General features: G+C 40.3%; 1 protein-coding gene and 1 long non-coding RNA gene across 3 annotated transcripts in view; one reads left to right on the forward strand and one right to left on the reverse strand.

The window, feature by feature from the left end:
* Positions 1–12,907, forward strand: part of LOC146002470 (uncharacterized) — a 29,160-nt gene extending 16,253 nt beyond the window's left edge. Inside the window, exons 3-4 of one of the 2 annotated variants that reach the window (XR_014443715.1) lie at positions 3,486–3,550; positions 12,352–12,907. This is a non-coding gene — a long non-coding RNA (uncharacterized LOC146002470). The remainder of the gene's footprint in view (positions 1–3,485; positions 3,551–12,351) is intronic. The other variant, XR_014443714.1, reaches the window with a different exon arrangement.
* The window catches only part of LOC146002159 (uncharacterized), a 41,730-nt gene that overhangs the window by 20,698 nt on the left and 5,189 nt on the right, over positions 1–15,843 (reverse strand). The window contains exon 3 of the mRNA XM_083139877.1: positions 14,197–14,380. Within this exon, the coding sequence (XP_082996003.1) occupies positions 14,197–14,380 (184 nt within the window). The remainder of the gene's footprint in view (positions 1–14,196; positions 14,381–15,843) is intronic.

A 15,843-nucleotide genomic window follows, 5' to 3' on the forward strand; every position in this document is an offset into this window, starting at 1 on the left:
CGTATTCACCGAAATCTCATCTTTACATTGATGTACGACACACATCACATTTTTGTCTCGTAACTGCAGTCATGATTCTTAAAGTTACCCTTTGCAATGGGAAACTCAATGCATTTGAATAGGAAAAAAATCACCTTTTCATTTGTTTAGACTCAGTCCCAGCTCGTCGTCTGCTGTGACGTCACGCTAACGGAGTCCATTGGTGCAACCGTCTCGCGTCATAACTTTGGCAGAGACTTGTTTTCGTTCGCTTGCTCCAGTGATGCCCGGGACAGAGTGTATGTATTAAGGAATGCACGTGTGTACACGTGTCTTATCAAACCTATGCACCGCATGATGACATTTTCTTCAGTATATCAGGAACGACGCTGTTCCCAGTGGGAGCATATTTCATATGCTTATACAATCTCTCAGGAAGCAACATAAAGATAAGACTCGCTTCAGTGGATTCCAAACTTCAAAGCATTATTCCGACAGCCAATCGCGTAGGTGAGTAAAGTTTTCAGTGCCTATGTTATAGTGTGAGAACAATTCTGACTTTCACTTGTTCTTTCAATTTTTTTTAAAAAAAATATGTTGTATGAAAGTATGCACAAATATTGGTGCATAATTTCACAAAAAACAAGTAAAGTGCTCCCCTGTGCTTTGCACCACGCTATGAAGGTTAGTGTTGTCCACGAGACGAGACTTTGGCCTGTCTCGTCTCGTGGAGTCTCCTGGAAAGGCTGTCTCGTCTCGAAAATATTCGTTTGTCTTATGACACATGGTCAATCTCGTCTCGTCTCGAATTTTTAAAAGCCTGTCCCGTCTCGTCCCGTGGGCAACACTAATGAAGGCGTATGGGAGGTGTAGAGTTAGGGCCCCACAGTTTCTTGATCACGGCCGAAGGTGGGGTTGATGTGATCAGCACCACGCCCCTGGCCGCCTTTACCCTCCAGAGTTTCCACCAGGCACCTACTTTATACTGGGTAGTAGGCTCCAGTGCCGCTTGAACAGGTGGAATAAATCTAAGTTCTTCCCCGCCGGGATCGAACCCGGATCTCTCGCATGGTAGTCAGACGCCCTACCGGCTGAGCTCTACATAATGTATAGAACATGAGAACAGATCATTTCTTCTTGTAACGTTCTGCTCTATCCCTTTCGATGTTACTAGGGATGATCGGGAAAAATAATACAAAGCCTGTAAATTCCAATAGGTATTTATTTGTTAGACGAATACAAACGGTGTCACATGATATTACACTCCATACACTACTTTTCAGCAAAGTCCCTCCCCGGTTCAGGTATTAATCCCAGCGCTGCAAGAGGTTCATGATGCCTGTCTCATAGAACTAAGGGTCCTGTTGTCGGAGCACAATGCTTACGTCCTGGCCTGGCGGGTTTTGGGTGGCATGTGTGTCATCATCCAGCATACTGCCCGGACCTTGCTCCGAGCGATTACCATCTTTTTGCTGCTTTGAAGAAGCATCTCGGAGGACGCCTGTTTCACTCGGATGATATCAGGCACGAAGCATGGGTTGGGCTCCGACAATAGGACCCCGAGTTCTATGAGACAGGCATCAATAACCTCTTGTAGCGCTGGGGTTAATGCCTGAACCGGGGAGGGGCTATGTTGAGAAGTGAGGTATGAAGTGTCCTTTCACGTGAGTCCGTTTGTATTCATCTAATGAATACCTAATGGAGTTTACAGGCTTTGTATTCTATTTTACGATCATTCCTCGTACAAATCCACAAAAGCTGCAAAATGCTCCTGTATATATGCAACCACACGTTACAAGTTCAAACCTAGATCTGCCATTTACTTTTTCCTGTTGAGAAACGATAAAGTCTTTGATACACTGTAGACAGACTGGATCAGAAATTAATGCAACGCACCGTCCATAAAACTCACGAAATCTTTATTCGATAGACATAACAATATTTAACACATCGATTTAGACCTCCACGATGGCGCAGTGAAAGCGTCGTAGCCTTGTAATCACGGGGTCCCGGGTTCGTTACCCGGTGGAGGCTCGTAGTGGTTCGGATCCCACCTTAAACTGTAGGTCCGGCCTCGATTAGCCTTACTGTGCATAAAGTGTACTTAAAACACCAAATCAATCAATAGAATAATTAAAACACATCGCTTCAGGCGAGTTGCTGCACCCTGCATCTAACAGGCTGCCAGTGTCACTGCTTGGCCGGTACTGCTTCAATAAAGTATTATTATGTTTAAGCATGTTATCAGATAAAAAGTAATAAGTGTCAGTGGAAAGTGTGAATTCGTTCAGTGTGATCCATTTTCCACAAAGGTTTGTCTCTTGAATCTCAATTAGCACTCAATTGATTGAGTGATTTAAAATTTTTGGGTTCGTCGGCAAGTGTGGCCCTTTCCCCCTTCAATATATGGGGGGAAAACCTCCTATCTAAAACCCTTACTTCAAATTTAAAAAATGGGGGCAATAAGCCTCTTCAGAAAGTTTAAATAATGCAAGCCGTGGATGGACTTGCATCGTACAAACACAACAAATTAAAAAGCAAAACTTGATCGAAAAGAATTTGGTCTTGATACTATCTACAAATTTCAGATCTACTTGTTGCGAATTGATTGATTAATTGAATTGATGTTTTAAGATCATTTTATACGCAGTATAGCTAATTGGGACTGGACCTACAGTTTAAAGTTGGATCTGAACCACTATGTGTCTCCAACTGGTATCGAACCCGGGACCACTTGATTACAAGGCGACAACGCTACGCCATCGGGGCGGTCCCCCTACTTGTTGGGAAGCCTGAAGGTAACAAACCTGCAGAAAGGTCTTCAGGACGAGGATGAACTATTAAGAGGTACCTGAAGGAAACTGTTAAGGATGGTGAAGAGTTGATTGATCTTGTCCATGACCGTGACAGATGGAATATTTATGTTGCTGCGGCAATACCGTCGGTTTAAGGAATGCCAGTGTGTATATAGGGTTCGATATTTACGCGTAAAAAGGATTTTCTGCTTGAGGTATAAAATACTTGTGCAATCCTATAAATAGGTAAAAACTTACAGATCCACAAATGTAAGGTTCTGCAGCAAGAAAATTAGTAACCTAGATATTATACATTATTTTACTGCATCATTACATATATTATTGCATATTTCCTTACATTCTTTATTTATTTATATTTTGTTATTTTTATTACACATTTCTTATTGTATTTATTTATTACTTAACTACCTACCATTTAAAGAAGAAGTAAGGTGCAGTTTCCAGATAGAAGCAGATTACACTGGTCTACACCTGAAAGAGTTCGGAAACCAAATTACTTCAACTTTAATATTATTGGAAGCTGCTGAGTACGAATATGACAATGGAAACTGTTGCTTGACTTAGTGGTGTTCAGTTTAGGAAAGCTTTTGAATTTTTGATTAGATAAGAACTGAAATTTTGAATTTGTGTCGGAGGATTTTAGTTCTTAAGAAAAATTTTGCACATTATAATATTGCTTTCACATTACAGATATGCAAGTAAATATATCAAGAAGACTACTGTTTTCCATTATTTTCATCATCATATTTTTCCAGGTACGTTCATGACTTATTTGTATTGTATACATTATCATGTCATTAGATATTTGTGTACCGAGACCTATATTCTCTAGTCCAATAAGTCAAATGATATGGAGGCTTCTTCTGTTTTGATGCAATAGCGTCCAAAGGTTTTGTAAGCAGATGAATTGTTTACTGGTCGAAACAATACAATATGCACGAACTGTTTTTGCTGGTGGCTGTCAACAGGGTGAAGGTTCAGTTCTTGATGATGACACTGTCCTCACCTGTTCAAAAAGTGTACTTGAAAACAATATTTTAAAGTTTATATTCCGAAGTATATAATGAGTCATTCCATGCCAAATCAACACAGATATGTGCAATTTTTAACCTGACCATCTCCGATTTTCATGAAATTTGGAAAATTGAAACTATGCATGGAACTTAGTAACTATGGAAATTTTTAGTTTCGTGCGTCTTGTAATTGTTAAATTATTCAAGGTCAAAGTTAGCATAAATTGCCCTTTTTGAGCCCGCTTAGCTATACTAAATCTGCTGTAACTCCGCCACTATTTCGCCTAGGAAGCTCAAATAAAGCTTATTGTACAGGGAATTGAACAAGCTTTCCAGTGATATATAACAAGCCTACCTTTGGATAAAAATATAATTTTGTCACGTGATCTTGACCTTTGACCTTGAATATCTCAAAACATGTCATCACCAAAAATCGTGAAAAAAATATATTTGGTCCCTCATACCATACTCTAAAACATATCAAAAAATCATTCTGGGACTGCAATGGGATCAGAAGATACAATATAATATGTGTAACTATGTGACTGATAAAAGCCCGATTACATGAACTATGAAGAGTCAAATGTCCCTTAACACCCCCTACAAAATGTGAAGGAGTTATCCTGGGTATAATTGGTCATGAAGAAATAGGTCAGGCACAGGGAGATCCCTAGCCGTGTGTGTCAAGCGCAGATCCGGCATGTTGTTGACCGCCATATTGAATTCAACGCAAACATTTCAAAGGAAAGGGGGTGATGTGATATATCAAATGAGGCTAGAATTTCACGAGAAATGAAGTGACGAAGGTTTATCCAACATATATTTAACCAGCAAAAATTTATTAGTGCATGCTTGTAACCATTTTCTCCTTTTCGAGGTGTTAAAAACAAAGCATTGGAATGCTCCTAACGTGTTAGGAACTCATCGAGATCCGCTGACATCTTGGGAGAGAAAGAAGTATACGCACCATTGCATATGATTTTAATCAGCTATATTCACCAAATAGTTGAATAGTGAAGAATATTGGGAAAAGTATCTCAAACAATTACGTGACACTTCCTTTGGAATGAAAAATTCTTCAGTGACGAGGCAAATTTTTATGTTCACGTTAAATTAATAAAAATAATATGCAATACCTGTGATTTGCTCAGTCGAATGGTTGTTGCTGGTAAGCTAATTATGTGGTATAATGTATGGCGAACGGAAATGGTTGGTCCATATTCAACAACGGAACCTTAAATGGTGAGGGCTTCTTGGATTTGTTAAGTGAACAGGTTTTTTCACCCTTGCTTACGGGATATGGCACTTTTCGAGAGCTTTGAAACAGGACAGAGTGTGACCACACTATGTAGACATTTTCGAAATTTCTTCATGGTAATTTTCTAGGTAGATTGATGGGCACACGAGGATCTATTAAAAGGCCTGCACATTCCCCAGATCTAACATCTTAGGAGGACTTTTACCTTCAGAAACATTTTAAGAGAATGGTGCATGCACTAAAAGTCCCTGATATTGACCATCTGAGAGAAGGCATAGTTGCTGCTTGCGATGTTGTTGCACATGCTACATTGCCAAATGTTCTATGTGAGTGTGAAAGACGTCAACGAGTGTGCTCACAGGAACATTGACAACATTATAATGTGCATATATCGTAAGTGAAAGATATGTGTATAACTTTTTGCTGGCGTAAGATACGTTGGAAAATCCTTCGTCACTTCATTTCTCGTGAAAATCTAGCCTGATTTGATATATCACATCACCCCCTTTCCTTTGAATTTTTTGCGTTGAATTCAATATGGCGGTCAACAATATGCCGGATCTGCGCTTGACACACACGGCTAGGGATCTCCCTGTGCCTGACCTATTTCTTTCATGACCAATTATACCCAGGATAACTCCTTCACATTTTGTAGGGGGTGTTAAGGGACATTTGACTCTTCATAGTTCATGTAATCGGGCTGTTATCAGTCACATAGTTACACATATTATATTGTATCTTCTGATCCCATTGCAGTCCCAGAATGATTTTTTGATATGTTTTAGAGTATGGTATGAGGGACCAAATATATTTTTTTCACGATTTTTGGTGATGACATGTTTTGAGATATTCAAGGTCAAAGGTCAAGATCACGTGACAAAATTATATTTTTATCCAAAGGTAGGCTTGTTATATATCACTGGAAAGCTTGTTCAATTCCCTGTACAATAAGCTTTATTTGAGCTTCCTAGGCGAAATAGTGGCGGAGTTACAGCAGATTTAGTATAGCTAAGCGGGCTCAAAAAGGGCAATTTATGCTAACTTTGACCTTGAATAATTTAACAATTACAAGACGCACGAAACTAAAAATTTCCATAGTTACTAAGTTCCATGCATAGTTTCAATTTTCCAAATTTCATGAAAATCGGAGATGGTCAGGTCAAAGGCTGTGTTGATTTCGCATGGAATGACTCTAATGCACTATAGCAACGGTTCTCAAACTTTTCTTCTCATTGTACTATTTAGTCGTAACTAAACTTGTAATGTATTTTACCATAGGTTTTTTCCGAATAGTGGGTTTTGGGGAATTTTTTGGCTGCCTGATTGGTGATGCGTTTTTGATATGTTCGAGGCATGTATCTGCAATAGAGCAAAATGACATTTGGGCTGTATGTGGGGAGATGGTAAACAAGAAACAGAACCCTACATTTATTATTTTATTGGGTGTTCCTAGGTTTACAACCTTCTTAATTAGTTACAAAAATAAAAATTTGAAACACGTGTATGCTAAGAAGTATACATAAAAAAATATTTTTTCTTGTACTTTTCCAGAGTTAGTGGGTGAAAAATGAAGAACAAAAATAAGTTTTTAAACTGTGAACACAATTTTGGAGTCTTTTTTATTGTAAATCCTCAGAGTTTCTAATGAGAAGAATGTGCCTGCATAACCTGACACAGTTTTATGATGTTTATGATGAATAGAGCCCGGAAGTTTGGCAAAATGCCTCTTTTTATCTACTGGATATATTGATAATTTTTTCCGGATATACGTTTTTTATGTTGTTTCGAATCTTTTAGAAGCCTTTTCATTTTGCCTATTTTGCCTATTTGGGACCCCATTGCCTATTTTTAATTATAATGCCTTTTATTGCCTTTTTCAATGAAATTGGACCATTTTTTTTTTTTAAAAAAAAGTGTGTATATAAATTATTTTCTCCCAAGAAAACGTTGTTGGCATTTATTTTTCTTCCGTTTATTATGTGAAAAATTTTCGCTTCATTTAAGTAATATTGAACTCACGCATGTTTTAACATTGCTGAAGGAGAAAAGTATGAGAGAAAAGTATTTCATGCTGACTTAGGATATTGCCTTTCGGTTAACATTTCCTTGTGCATGATTGACTGCTGAAAACCTGTTGCAGAACATCTACACAATTACGTCATCACGTCCAGCGTCCGTGTCAGGACGTTATTGAAAAGAAACAGCACTAATGCCCAATGGCCTTTGCATGCATTCCAAAATTAAGTTCTCTATCTTTAGTTTAGTTCTGCACTTTGGAGGGAAAGGATCGTGTAGTTGTCATCATGCCGAAATTTAGTGTGCCATTAAGTGGTAAGTTACATGGTTACGTGCGTGAATTTGGTGAAAATTGAAATGCTCTTCCCAATGTAGATTTTAACATTTTGCCAGAAATTATAGGTATAAGTAAGCGACTTCCAAATGTGCCTTTTTTGTTTATTTTGCCTTTTTTTCATTTTTAGTGCCTATTTTCCACATTATAAATGCCTTTTTGCCTGCCTATTTTAACGAAAATAAATGCCTGAACTTCCGGGCTCTAATGATGAACTTTCAAGCGGAGATTTGGCTCCAAATTTAATCCATTATAGATAAAGAACGAGTATTTTATTCGAAAGTATATGAAAGAGTGTCAGTGACAAGATGAGCCTAAATTTCTTGTTCAGTGTTAAAGCTATGAAGTCTGCGCTACACACCTGCAGAAAAATGTTGTCGTGTGGGTATTACCGACATTTTTCTTCCGGGTTGATCGCGTATCCCCTTCAAGTCGTTCATGTACCCCTGGGGGTACGCGTACCACAGTTTGAGAACCACTGCACTATACCGTGTAAACTCTACAGGTTACTAGGGATCGTTATTCAAACTATGCAAGCCTGAAGCACTCGCTGGCATGTTATTGGAGAGGTATCCTTATAACTATAATACAGGGTGTATCAGAAGTCCCCTACCACCCCTTGTAAAATCCGCACTGATGTATTTTCATGGAATTTGATATGGGCGATACATAATAGGCCTATGGCGACACTTTTTGGAGTATTTCAAGCGGACGGCTGCCATCTTGGTTCCGTCATCTTGAATTCAACTTTTATATTTAAAATGATAGGTGGTTCATATGATACATGTCCATAGGGTAGAATTTCGTCAGGATGTCAAATCTGAAATCAGATTTCATGTAATTTCATTTGGTGAAAAGTTATTGGCAACTGTAAGTGATGTTTATCTGTTTTTAGAGGTGCTGAACCATGCCGTTAACAACTGAGGAACGCATCCAGATCGTCAAACTGTGGGGTGGGAGAAGCGCCCGTGCAGTGGCTGCCGATTTCCCCATTATGGCGTCCAGGTGCGTCAGTACCTGGATTAACAATTTCCTGGGGCATGGGTTCGTCGACGTAGACCCGTTGAATGGCCTGCCCAATCACCAGACCTAACGCCAATGAACTTCTACCTTTGGGAACACGTTAAGGCTATGGTGTATGGTGTGAAAATTCGTGATCTTCGTCATCTGAAACAACGTATCATGACTGCCTTTGAGCAAATTTCATCAGATACCTTTCTCGGTGTCCAGAGACATTGGGATAAGCGTCTACACACGTGCATTGCCCAACACGGACAACATGTGGAGCACATTCTGTAACAGGTAAGCATCACTTTCAGTTGCCAATAACTTTTCACCAAATGAAGTTACATGAAATCCGATTTCTGATTTGACATCATCCTGACGAAATTCTAGCCTATGGTCATGTATCACATGTCCTACCTATCATTTTAAATAAAAAAAGAGTTGAATTCAAGATGGCGGAACCAAGATGGCGGCCGTCCGCGTGACATACTCCAATAAGTGTCGCCCTAGGGCTATTATGTATCGCCCATATCAAATTCCATGAAAATACATCACTGCGGATTTTACAAGGGGCGGTAAGGGATTTCTGATACCCCCTGTAGAGCTCACCCCTGAGAAATTACTACAACGAACACGAAAGTAGGGTTACACAAGTTTCTATCGACTTGTCCGGCGGGGTCATGGTTATATAGAAAACGGAAAGGACGTTACCTGCTGATTCTTGAAGATATGGCTTCCTCTCTCCCTCTCTTGTGGCTTCGTACTTTATCTCCTCCTAACACTTATTCGCTGATGCGGTCGCTCGCACTCGTATACTCCCGGCACAATACTTGGCTTCCAGTACTCGATGACACGCTCCGCTTGTAATAGTAAGATAACTGGCCATGAGCTCTCTCTCCCGGGCTATTTGAACGGGATTCGAATCTTCGAACGTTGGGCCGGTACTATTCTCCTCAAACCGCCGTTCCTGGTATCGCTTATTTTCCACTAACTCCCGTGCCTGCTGAGTCCGGATTCTTTGAAGGTCGTGGTATTATACGATACTACATACGAATTACAAGGAAATGTATTCCACCACAAGCACGTGATGGTAATGGCGGACAGATAACACAGGGTGTCCAAACGCTCCATACATAAGGGATGCCACTTTAAAATAAAATTTCACTTACTCGGTGTTGCAGCCTTCCAGAGTTTGACACAGGCCAATACGTGTAGGTTGATGCGCTTGTCACGGCTAAATAATATCTTAGCGTCTCGCCTGCCAAGAAAGAACATTATTTCTTTGCATGGAGACTTTTGAGACATCCTGTAGAATTCATTTCTAACCTCTATGATACATACCATTCAGATATCACTGACACCTGCAAACCAATACTTAAAGATTTGGAACAACAGCGGGATGAAAAGTAGATCAATGTTATTGATAGCAACCTTTCCTTGTAATGTTACAGCGGGTTTCAGAATGTTTCATAGCAGAGGACAAGAATATACGGTATGCAGTTGATAGAACGTAATATGAGAAATATATCCCGCAACTGATACAAAGCACGTTCTCACTTATAGTGTGAGTTGGTTAAAAAAACTCATTACAACACCTTTACTCTTTTCTAGAAGACAAGAAGTTGCACGGTGTCAACAATCTCGTCATCAAAGGTCCCAGGTTTGATCTCCGGCTTGAGCGTCCTTGTAAAATGTTCCTTGATGAACTTCATCCAATCGTCCATCATCCTCGTCGTCGCGATTAGCTAAAAGTTGAAGAAAACCGACATAAAATAACCAAAGACAAAGTACTAGGACGCTTTGAGGACGTGATCATCAGCGGAAGCTTTGCCGTAGATGACGTCACCTTTCCACAGGATGGCACTACATGCTGAGGGGAGTCTGATAAGAGGAAGGTATCGTGCTAAGCCTAATGCCCACTGAGACTCGGGGAAATTCGTAGAAACAAGGCTACAGAACGTCTGTTGTCTGCTTTTATTGAAATCGAATGGTGTAACGCCCACTACAGCGAAACGCGAGGAACCGAAGCGGGAATTTCCGTGCCAGAAGTCTGCAGGTTATTTAAAAGTTTATTGCCCACTGACACGCCGGAAATGGGTCTGTTGCTGCGTTTCTTCACGTCTCAGTGGCCGTCAAGCTTTAGTGAGTATTTGCTCTTGTAGCCTGCCGGTTCTGGTCGCCACAGTTCAGCAGGTACGTCAGTGAGAGATGGTCAAACGTGCGAACTGTAAACAGCGTTATACGGGACTCTATGCTTTACGAATTGAAACAGGGAACAAACGGTGGTGAAACGGGAAGAAAAATATGCCATGAATTCGTTAGGGATGCTGTAAATGAGCGGACAGTAAAAGGGTGACGGATACCTCCAAAACGCAACACGTACGTCCGCAAGTCATAGAGCATAGACAATGAGCTACTCAAGGCGGTTATTGAGGCCGATAATGGCCAAAGATGTGAGCCATTAGGAGAAGCATTCAATTGCAGTGCAGAAACCACTTGCTAGCACCTCCAAGCTAATGGAGGTGTTGGCGAACGTGCTTTGGTTCTTGCGCTTCAAGACAACGCCTGGTCTCATGTTGCTACTGTCACCCGTGACACTATTATTCGACTTGGTTGGGGAACGTTAATGCAGCCGCCATATTTCCCGCACATTGCACATTTATTCCATTTGTTAGATAACCATCTGAAGAGACGACAGTTCTGAGATCTTAACGAGATGAACCACACACTGGATGACTTCCTTAGTTCACTTTCCGCTGAGTTCTACCACCGTGGGATCTATGGTCTGTTATGTTATTGCTGCTGATCGGCACTATTTCTGATTATCCGCGTACGTCTTACTTCATGTTCTGGCCTTCTTCCTGCAGAGGTCAAAATCCGACAGAACTTTATTGGATGCCTAATACAATACTGCTATGAGCTACACAGAGTCAGCGTCACACCATTGTCTGCTTTTTCAAAGAAACCTTGAATAGGCAGACCACTTATGTAGGCAAGGGTTATCGAGACCCCACCCGACCACTCTTCTTAAAAGACATTAGCATCATCTTCCTGTAGTTCTTTGTCTGCACGTTGATATAAGCCTACATTGAAGTATCAGTACATATTATATTTAACATGCATATATAGAAGTTTCCTACAAACTATGTTAGTATCTCAAAGAGAGAAACTACATTTTTAGGAAGTTAGTGTGTCTCAAAGAGACCAGGTTAGGGTAGAATTTCACATCACATTTTTACGTCTTATTTGAAACATGAAAAACATATTAAAATACCATTAACACTTAGAGTGCTGACCTCCAAGTCGCTTTCGGTCCCAAGAATGCTGACCATTTCCACTACATTTTAAAAAATCATATCTCAAAACTAATAATGTAAAATATATGTATTATACACTGTTGAAAAGTTTGATTCTTCCTCTTCATTTTGATATATGATATGTTATATTATAACCACATGACTACCTTGGACGTTTCATCATAAATGATATGAAATGTACTAAACATAAAAAGTTGATAAGATATATGACATGCAGTAACGGGGATTGGGTCCCAAAACTGGGGGGGGGGGGGCGCAAGGTGCCAAAACTAGGGGGAAAAGACAGTATATTTCCCTCTGTAGCATAGTGCGGGGGCAAAAGTGGCGAAAATTGGGGGGCATCTGCTCCCCTCGTCCCCCCTTAATCGCCGGCACTGTAGAAAAGGGAAGCAAGCATATCGCTATCAGACAACGACGCGAACAGAACCGTTATGAGCATTTGCCCACCATCTAGTGGCAGTATGAGGAAGTACGATGTCCAAACATTACTCAGGATTGTTAACTCCGTAAATGTACGGCAAATGACCGTTGAAATAAATTTTGAATTCAACTCTGTATATATACGTGACATCGACATTGAAATTTACTGTATTTTATGTTTGTTTCTTTGCAGATGTTTAGGCAAGTGTCAGAAGATTGGGAAGTGGTTGGTGCTGCCCCCAGAGCTGGTGCTGCAAGTTATGGTGATGTTTTTGGTGCTTGTGGTTGTGATTTTACTGGTAATGATTTTTCTGTTAGTGAGTGCTGGTGCTGGACGATCTGGTAAGTGAGCCAGACACTGGTAGAAGAAAAAGTACCATTATAATGTATATTAAATCCTCCAAAAATCAAATCGGTCAAACGTGACAGAAAAGTAAAGTGAAATAAATCAAATGAATCAATCAATTTAAAACTTGTTAACCATTCACCCTGTTTAATTCTTGAACCAAAACCGAAAATAAACTCTAAATAAATAAACACAGATTAGTAATGACACAACTGTACTAAACTTTGTAAATAATTGCAATACATAGGTATAATTTGTGAAAATCATCATTTATTTTCCACAATACAAGAGATGAAAAATAGTCAAGATAATGTGCATATTCATAGGTTCATATTTGTCTATGACCTCGGTTCAGCAACCAATGAACTGTTCTTCATTCCTGCGTATTGCTTACTCAGCCGGTTTTTCTGCAACATTAGAGATCAGAGAAGCCATCAATAGACAATCATAGCATATTTCAAGTGTTTTTACCCAAAACAATATTTTGTTCTTAACTTCTTGCAACTTAATATACTTGATTGTTAAACGAAATATTGTATTATGCTGAAATATTACTTTTCAAACAAAACGACGCACTGTCCTTCAATTCACAATTTTTCGTACAGCTTCTCGCGTTGTGGTAGCTGGGTTCGAGGCTTTGCTTTCGACCGTGTGGAAAATAACAAAGTATGGCCATCTAGCGGTAAAAAATCGAACCTTCTTCATTGAAATACTCCAGAATAAAGTACATAGTTTTGCCTAGTATATAAAAAAGGGCGAATCAGAACTCATATCGGGTACTTCACCCAGCTACTAATCATAGAACATTCACTGTTTGCAACTTTTACACCTCCTAGCCTCAGTACAGTGCTATGATGTACCTGAAGGGAATTTAGAACAATGGTCAGGATTGGCTTGATATTGATATAGCAGTTTTAGCCCATTGACTTGCCAATATTATCGATATGAAACCTAAGATTCTCACAAATATTAGACGATGTTAGTGCATTGACCTGGCAATATTACAAACAAAAATCTCAAAATATTTTTAAGGCCTTAACTTTAAGTTTCTTCTCTGTCAACTTTAAGTTTGAAATTCCGTTAGTTTTTAAACTATCCATCCATGCTAGTATCTATTTTGAGGCGACACAGGAAAAGTATTTTTCTTTCACCTAGCGTGTCGCGAGATGCCTGGGCTTTCTACTGTTGATGCCTTCAAAAAATAGTGTCCTACTCGAAAATCAGACATTTTCAATCTAGATAGCGTTAGGAGTAGCACCAACTTAAAATAATATTACATGAACGCTATTTTATATATGCATGAGTTACACACAAAATAAATTCTAGTTGCCTATTAAGAAAGAAAGAAAGAATATATTAAGAAATCATTCATATTGTCATTTGATGAACAAATACAAGAATTTCTGGGAAAGAGAGTCTATTGCACCCCTAAATTGAAAGCCTTAACTCTTTAGCTACTTTCTAGCTGACAGCACTGCAGAGGAAAAGACTGGCTAGAAGTTTGTCTACTTCAAGGTCTTCTCCGCAGTGTTGCCATCTAGATTCACTAAAGTTGTTATGGGTTAGTATTGGCTCTATCTAGGTACTGTATTCATAAAAACCTTACTGACAAGGCGAAAAGTAAAATTCACGTCATCGCATTAAGTGTTGTGTACATTGACCTTGAAATATAAATTGCCACATTTCGACTACCTTCAGGGGTGGCCTCAGACTCTGATGTAGGAGAGACAGGTGGTTCTGCATTAGGCTCAGGCTCTGGGGGAGGCGCCTCAGCTTCGGCCTTTGGATCAGGAACCTCTGCGGCGTCTTGCTTTGTTTCCTCAGGTTCAGCCTGTTTCTCCCCATCGGCATTCTCAGCGCCCTCTTGACGTCGTGCCTAGATAACAACAATATAACAATGAGCAGGAACAAGTTGAGCAATAGGGGGGGGGGAGCAGATGTAACTGTTTTATCAAAAGATCGCCCAAGTTAAAATGTATATATGTAGGCAACACTGTCTGGAAGAGGCGATAACACCGTGCATGTGCTTTCAGACTGTCAGCATTGTCAGTTCGGGTCCATGTCGATGCGTGGAGTACCAAAAGTGGTCGGTGCAGCGAGTGCGTGCTGTTGTGTATGTACAAGGTTCAAATGGACACCATTTTGTGTGATGCCATAAAACATGTTTACAAAGATAGAACAGCGATTGTGGATCAAAATCCAGATGGCCCGTGGCACAAATGCACGAGAATGTCATCAAGACTTGCATGAAGCCTGTAGCAACAAAACCTAGCCAATGGGTAAGTTTACTTCTTCAGGAGGTTGGGATGTGCCGGTGTAACAACCTCAACATGAAGAAAATTGAATCATACTGGGTTCCAGATATTGTCACCTTTGTGCAACCATCAGATACGGCTAGGTATTGTTGCTACAGGTTTCATGCAAGTCTTACATTCTAAACGTTCTACACTACATAGCCAAAAGTCACCGGACACCCAGAGCTGTTCATTCGAGTTGGTTTGAGTTGGTGTTTTAAGTCCACTTTATGCACAGTAAGGCTAATCGGGACTGGACCTACGGTTTAAAGTGGGATCCGAACCACTGTGCCATGTGCCTCCACCGGGTATCGAACCCGGGACCCCTTGACTACAAGGCGACGACGCTACCACTGCGCCATCGGGGAGGCCCTGTTCATTCGACAAACACTAGCCAGATAACTAATAAAATGTCGGTCCTACCTTTGCTATTATTACAGCTTTTACCCTTCGGGACAGGCTTTCCACTTAATTCTGGTATCGCTGGTGGATTTTTTTTTCCAGTTGTTCTGTAGCCTCCTGAATAGTTCATGGGTGTTTTTGGATCGAGTGAGTCTGGCACGCAACCGACGCTCGTGATCATCCTTGAGATGTTCTATGGGGTTCAAGTCGTGGCTCTGAGCGGGCCAGCTAAGCAAATCCACCTGATTGTCCTCAAATCACGATGCAATGGACCCTGCTTTGTGGGCAGGGACATTATCGTGCTGATAGAGAAAAGGGCCTATTCCAAACTGTTGCTACAGTGTGAGCATCATTCTATTGTCTAAAATGTCTTAAACAACACTGTTCATGTTGCCATTGACCAAAACAGAAAAAACAGCCCAGATCATGACAGTACCGCCACGTTCACATGGGTGTCCAGCGACTTTTGGCTATATAAATAAGCATGGGACATAGTGGTGGCTCACAGTAAAATTTCACCTTGTGAGGTGGATTTATGGCGCGCCCCACCACTGGGTGTCAAAAGTCCCTGACCACCCCTTATAAAATTAAAGGGAGTGTAGATTTCAGCTATTGGTCATGGTAGTAATATGTTAGGCCTAGG

Source organism: Lepisma saccharinum, chromosome 18 (assembly GCF_977018435.1).
Source record: "Lepisma saccharinum chromosome 18, izLepSacc3.1, whole genome shotgun sequence".
Taxonomy (NCBI): domain Eukaryota; kingdom Metazoa; phylum Arthropoda; class Insecta; order Zygentoma; family Lepismatidae; genus Lepisma; species Lepisma saccharinum.